This window comes from Nuphar pumila, chromosome 14 (assembly GCF_984573655.1).
Source record: "Nuphar pumila chromosome 14, dmNupPumi1.hap1.1, whole genome shotgun sequence".
In the NCBI taxonomy this organism is placed as follows: Eukaryota; Viridiplantae; Streptophyta; class Magnoliopsida; order Nymphaeales; family Nymphaeaceae; genus Nuphar; species Nuphar pumila.
The window spans coordinates 61422111-61429030 of record NC_143262.1 but is presented as its reverse complement, the minus strand read 5'-3'; the positions used below and the strand labels follow the sequence as shown (position 1 = coordinate 61429030).

At 46.4% G+C, this 6920-nt stretch overlaps 1 protein-coding gene across 1 annotated transcript; it reads left to right on the top strand.

Moving 5' to 3' along the window:
• Positions 1-300: 300 nt before the first annotated feature.
• On the top strand, positions 301-2207 carry LOC149816875 (arogenate dehydratase 1-like). Its single transcript, XM_089987865.1, has one exon. It carries the CDS (start codon positions 383-385, stop codon positions 1670-1672), a length of 1290 nt encoding a protein of 429 aa, XP_089843991.1. The 5' UTR covers positions 301-382; the 3' UTR covers positions 1673-2207.
• The last annotated feature ends 4713 nt before the right edge of the window (positions 2208-6920 follow it).

Below are 6920 nucleotides of genomic sequence, written 5' to 3'. Positions count from 1 at the left end.
GAACCGCACAACTCTGGGCCTTGGGTACATGGCATAACCCAACTTTGGTACCGTCCCAAAGGACCGAACAAATGCATATAGAACACAAAGCCCCAACAACCGTTCTGTCTCGAATTCCAGCATGCACGCTTGAGCAATTCGGGACAGACAAATACCATATCATTTACGAGAGCAAAAGGCATCCTCATATTTTGACCACCAGAAAATGTATAATACCGTAATTTAACACACGGTCGGCAGATATAAATTCCGCCAAGCTAGTCATTTTACTTAGGCTTGGTACTGACCAAGAAGAAGAAAAGTCTCTCTCTTTCTCTCTGTAAATATATATAAAGGACGAGAAGGAAGGAAAAAAGAAGACAAGAAACAAGAGGCAAAAGCAATGCAGACGGTGTCCTTTAGCAGCAGCGCCATTTCTCTGGCCGACCATCATCATCAGGTCTTCTCCGGCCACCAACAGAAGAAGCCCGCCACCGTTTCCGTCCCTTGGCCCAGGAATCCGATCCAGTGCATATACCGCCCACCGGATCCGAGCAGCAGCTTCTCCGGCGGGGTGGGGCCCAGCCGAGCCGACTGGCAGAGCTCCTGCGCCATCCTGGCCAGCCAGGTGGTGTCCCAGCAGCAAGGGAGGGAGACGGAGACGGAGACGGAGAGGCTGGACCTCGCCTCGATCAACGGCCACCGCTCCCTCGATATCGTGCCCGTCAGCTCCAAGCTCCCCAAGCCGCTGACCATCACCGACCTATCCCCAGCGCCGATGCACGGCTCGGAGCTGCGCGTGGCCTACCAGGGCGTCCCGGGCGCCTACAGCGAGGCCGCTGCACAGAAGGCCTATCCCAACTGCGATGCCATCCCCTGCGACCAGTTCGAGGTGGCCTTCCAGGCCGTCGAGCTATGGCTCGCGGACCGCGCCGTGCTCCCCGTTGAGAACTCCCTCGGCGGCAGCATCCACCGGAACTACGACCTGCTCCTCCGCCACCGCCTCCACATCGTTGGGGAGGTGCAGCTTCCCGTCCACCACTGCCTGCTCGCGCTGCCCGGGGTGCGCAAGGAGTACCTGACCCGGGTGATCAGCCACCCGCAGGCACTGGCGCAGTGCGAGCTCACGCTCACAAAGCTTGGCCTCAACGTCGTCCGCGAGGCGGTCGACGACACGGCCGGGGCCGCCGAGTTCGTGTCGGCCAACGGCCTGCGCGACACGGCTGCCATCGCCAGCTCGCGCGCCGCAGATCTGTACGGGCTGAACGTTCTGGCGGACGGCATCCACGACGACTCGAGCAACGTGACGCGGTTCGTGATGCTGGCGAGGGAGCCCATCGTGCCGAGGACGGACCGACCCTTCAAGACGAGCATCGTGTTTGCCCACGACAAGGGCACCTCCGTGTTGTTCAAGGTGCTTTCGGCCTTCGCCTTCCGCAACATCAGCCTCACCAAGATCGAGTCCCGCCCCCACCGCAACCGCCCCATCCGCCTTGTCGACGACGCCAACGTGGGCACCGCCAAGCACTTCGAGTACATGTTCTACGTCGACTTCGAGGCCTCCATGGCCGATGTCCGCGCCCAGAACGCGCTGGCCGAGGTCCAGGAGTTCACCACCTTCCTCAGAGTACTCGGCAGCTACCCAATGGACATGACCCCCTGGTGCCCCGACCCACCTCATCATTCCCAGTGAATTTAAATTTTAATACTATACCATCCATCCATTCGGTCATTCATTCATCACCCACCCATGCTTCTTAATCAACCGAAGCAATCATATATATATGTGTTACTATCTGAACATCATATATCATTAAAGATATGGTGCTGCATCGATTCTTCCCTACTTTATCCATGATGTCCATCAAATTAATTTGATATAGAGCGTGTTCACATAATACGCAGCAACGCTACATCATGCATCGCCCAGACAATCATTGTTTTTAGTACTGTTCTTGTTGTTTTAATACAATCATTCCCCTCCCCCCCCCCCCCCCCCTTTCTCCTTGTTTTTGTGGTTGTATATGTACCAGAAGATAGAATTGAAGAAATGAAGAAGGAGAAGAGAGTGTGCGAGAACGGCAAATGGTTAAACTTTTCTTTTGGTTTTGTTTTTCTTTTTTGAGGGATCGGGAAGAGTTGGGAAGGTATAATGAGGTTGAAGATGGTGAAATGAATTAAAAATGCATTCTATATTTGTTTAGTAATGATTCCTTTATTTATGTCTACCACCTTCTTTTCTTTGTTCACCCACTCACGTCCTAATGAACAGTTTAGTGCTATTTTTAACCAAGTATATGATGGTATGTCCTTGTTTTATGGGTTGATAATGTGCGCAGTAGGGCCGGAAAATGTAAAGTACGGGAGATGGTGGCAGTAGCGTTTGAGTTGGTTGGTAGGTAAGCGCGTAATGCGGTGGGTTGGTGGGGGGGGGGGAAGAAGGCGAGAGAGAGGACATGAAAGACACGTGTTATGGTTGGTGAGACGTGACGCCTCAAGTTGTAATTGAAGGAATACGAGTACACAAATCAGCGGATGACGTGGCTGGCTGCCACGTGACAACTGTGGGTTGTTGGGCCCTTGGGTGTCTACGAGGCAAGCGATAGGTCACTTCTTGATAACTTCCCTTGACGAAGCATGTCGGACACAAATTTCCCGAGATAAAATGTGCTTTGTGAAATCTTTCTTACCTGCGGGTCCCACAATTTTTTGAACAAAAGATTTCATAGTTAAAAAAGGTATCATCTCTGGATGTCGCTGTTTTAGCCTACTATTTATCAAATTTCATAAAGAAAAATCATATGCTTATATTGCCAAGAGAAAATTACGGGGCTACTCATAAATGCCATCAAGTTAACGAGGCATCACAAGTTCGTAACTCATGGGTCATCCTTTGCTAGAAGGCTGAAGCTGGGTATACTTTTTCGTGAGAAAGACTGATGTAGGGTTTCACGCCAATGAACTCTGATATTGAGATAGCCTTTTCTCCGTTCTCACAAAAAAAAAAAAAGGTGCTTGCAATGTTTGAAACTTTAAGAACCCAACCTCAGGGGAAGTTCAGTTCTAGGAGGGGAGGGCTGGTAGTGGATCCCTGCAGGGGACGTCGGCTGGGGAGGAGAGAGAATATTGATCTCTCCATCCTGTGTTGAAAAAAAGATTGGGTGTAGAGGGAGATTGTTAATCCCTTAGAGCCAAAAAAGAAGACACAAAAACTCAGATAAACTTTATTAATCCAAACCAGAACAAAATCAATTAAAATTAAGAAGACAAAACAAGAGAAGATCCCAAGAGAAGTAGGACTCTCACATAGAGTGAAACTCTAACAAGAGAGGCGTCCTTCAATCATGCTCCAAATAGGACTTCTCCAAGGTGAGACGTCCCTCACTCCTATTCCTATTCCAACAGGAACTCCCCCAGGGTGGGGTGGCTCTCCAGGATCGGATCCAAGTCCATACGTGGGATGACTTTTCTGGGGTAGACCTAGGGTGGTCAGTAACAATTCACTTCTCTCAAATTCTCTTTGTACTCAAGGCAAAAATGTTAGGATCTGGTTCTCCTCTTTCTACGTGACCCCACTCCCACTCCATTGCACTAGTACCTCTGGACCAGGCGCTCATCCAGCCTGCATCACCATTTGCCTAGTATGCTTATGGGCTGGGGCATGTCCAACAGTTTATCCCAATAGGCGCTGATTTACAGGGGAAGAAGGGAAAAGGAAGAAGAAGGTGGCAGCAGGGAAGAAAGGGAAGCGAAAAATGGATTCTCAACTCTCTCTTACGACTGTCTTAAAGGTCGAGTGGGTCTGGATCTAGGATCGAGCTCGACTGGATCTGAAAGACTGTCCTAGCCTCCTGCGTGGGTTTTGGTTTCAGTTTTTCTCACAAAATGAATCTAAAATTTAAAAAATCTACCACGAACCCGTATACACCCTTCAATGGCCCAAATGGATCCTAAGAGGCCATCAGATCTAAACCTAAAAATAAAAATAAGAAAAAAATACAAGGATTAAAATTTAAAAATCTAATTACGCCAAAAATCCGATCTCTGACAAAATGTGTTTGAAAACACATTAAAAAATGAAACTCCAAAAATTTCCAAAAATATGTGTTTTGATCATGCAACTTCATTTAAGCCGGGCATGAGCTAGGTTGGTTTCTCGAACATGTCTTCATCATGTTCTTCTCAAGCTCGCCACATACACTGCATCACTCTCCCTTATAGGGCTTCAGGCGTGAGATGCAACACAGAATGAACCTAAACTCCAGTAGGCAGATCTAAATGGTAAGCCACTCTTCCTTTACAAGATAAAGAAAGGTCCATAGAACTTGGGTGCTAGCTTGTGGTGTAGGGCACGTCGGATGGAGCCTTGCCGATAGAACAACAACCGAAGATGTAAGACCCACAATTTTTCAGACAATTCCTGAATAAAATTCATGAGGCATTTCAGGTGAAAAAACTCGAAATACGAAATGAATCGATTTCTATGAACCAGATATACTTAGGATATTCGTCGCTTCACCAATATATCCTCAAACATTCTGAAAGTTATAACTTTCTACATGAACAAAATCAAGAGATTTTCACAAGCCAACTTTCTTAGTTACGTCAATACAAAGAGAATGACGTACTCAGAATTTTTCAAAAAAAAAATTTGCCGAAAACCCAAAAATTTTGCGAAACCCACAAAAATGTTGGTAGGACCCACAAAAACATTCCTCAGAAAATGTTTGATGGGACCCATAAAATATCCCATGGAAATATCCCATGTGGGCCCCACTTGAAAAGGAACCTCTTGAAATTTCTGAAAAGCTAAGGGCATAGGGGTAAAAGGGATTACTTGGGGGCCAAGTAATATTTTCTATAAATAGAGGTGTACCCCCCTTTAGAAAAATCATCCCCCCCCCCCCCCTTTTTAGCCTTCTCTCTTTTTCCTAAACCTCCCCCAGTGAGCCCACTTGGTCTGAACCTGCTTGACCTGGCCTGAGCCTACCTGATCTAGTCCTAACCTACCTAACCTGGTCCTAGCTCACCTGACGTGGTCCAAACTTAGTTGACTTGACTTGAACCCAATTGGGTTTGAAGTCAAAGTCAAAGTCCTTTTTAGTCCCAAACTCTGGTTTGGTTTTCTACCTAGACCCAGTCAGCTTGGGCTAAGTCTGAACATGCTGAACCCAATTGACTTGGACCGAACCCAGTTTGGTTCAAACCACTTGGGTTGAGCAGCTTGACCTGCTCTACCTCTTTCTCAACTAGGTTGACTTCATCTGACCTAGTTTGACCATTCGAAAGGAGGATCGAAGCCTTTAAAGCAGATAGAGATATCTCAGAGTCGTTTCTTTTGCGATTTGAAGTAAGTTTGCTTCGTTGATCCATCTCTCTCAAGTATTTGCTTGTTTGTATATAGCATATACTTTCTGAAGTAGTATCTGATTCTAGTTCTTGGTTGATCCCTCTAGGACACTTCGGTGTTCACGCATTCACCTCGTAACTATCGTTAGATATATATATGTTCGAATGCGTAGTATATGCGTTCTTAAAAATAGTATATCTCCCTAGTTTCTGGTTGAGCTCTCTAGGACACTTCAGTGTTCACTCACTCGCATCATAACTATCGTTGCATACTGATCTTAGTGTATATCGTCTGGAAATGGCCGTCGTATCTTATATCACCAAGGCTTGTGTAATTTATCATTCGCCATCACGTCATATGATGACAAGGCTTCCTGTTTTCTGCAATTTCCAATTATGCACTTCGGATTACGCACTTAAATTATGTCATCGTGTTGAATGACGCCAAGTCTCCTGCTTTCTGTAAATATATATGTAAAATATTTTATTCGGTTACACACCCCGAACAATAAGTATATGCATTCCTTTACGCCATCGCCATATAAAGCACATGTTTCTACTTATACTACATATATGGTGCGTAAGTGAGCATTCAAATGGAGATACACTCTAAATCGCCAATGTGATTCTATTTTTGCTTCTCGATCAAGATTATGCTTGACGAATGAAGCCCCTATTGAAAAGACTTTGCTTTTGCGCAACTGCTTTTTCGTAAAGACTAAGTCATTTGCGTACGGCCTGACTGTGGCCCAAGGTTCCAATCAATCTTGATGGATGCAAGTACGCACAACGATGTGCATCCATTCTTGAGTTAAAACGTAGTGTTTTCTCAATTAAAGAGGAGAAGTGTTGCTGAAAATTCTGAAAAGATGTTCACCGAGCTTAAAGGAAATGCACGCTTCCTCAGTTAAAGAGAGGGAGTGTTGCAGAATTTTCTGAAGAAGCTCAACTAAGCTCAGAAAGAGTTTAGCATATTACTCCATCATATAGAGGAGGTGTTGTCCATATACCCTCAGTACTTTCTATAACGTAGAAAGGCTTGTCGCACTCCTATCGTTGAAGCAGGAGAAGTACTGGCAAAATGGTTGGCAGAAGAGCTGCCAGAACTAGTTGAATGGCACGAAGATGCTCTGTGGTTGGAACAATGCCAGAATGGCTCGTCTCCCTGTTGCCTGTAATGGCACCTTACTCGTAAGGGCCGTTGTGCCAGAGTAAAGGCTGCGCCTTAACGAGTCTAAGTGTTTGTAGCGATGATATACGCTGAGCAGCCGATCCATTGAGATCATGTCATATGCATGCTCATTGAGAGACTGATATACAACTAGACTCGTAAGAGCTGCAGAGCTAGAGTACGTTGTCCACCCGGAAGAGGTGAGATGCTTGTGATGGCCGCAGCGTCGAGAGCAGAGTTAAGCATGTATATGAATAAAATGAAAAGACCCCGCGGTTGATGACCATATTAGGGGCACACTGAATGGGGTCAGATACATATTTCTCAACGGCTGCTCTGTAGGCATGCATTAATAGCTTGTCAGACCAGCAAACCCATCAGAATTTCTCACCGAAGAAGATGGTGCGCAGCCTTGAGTGAC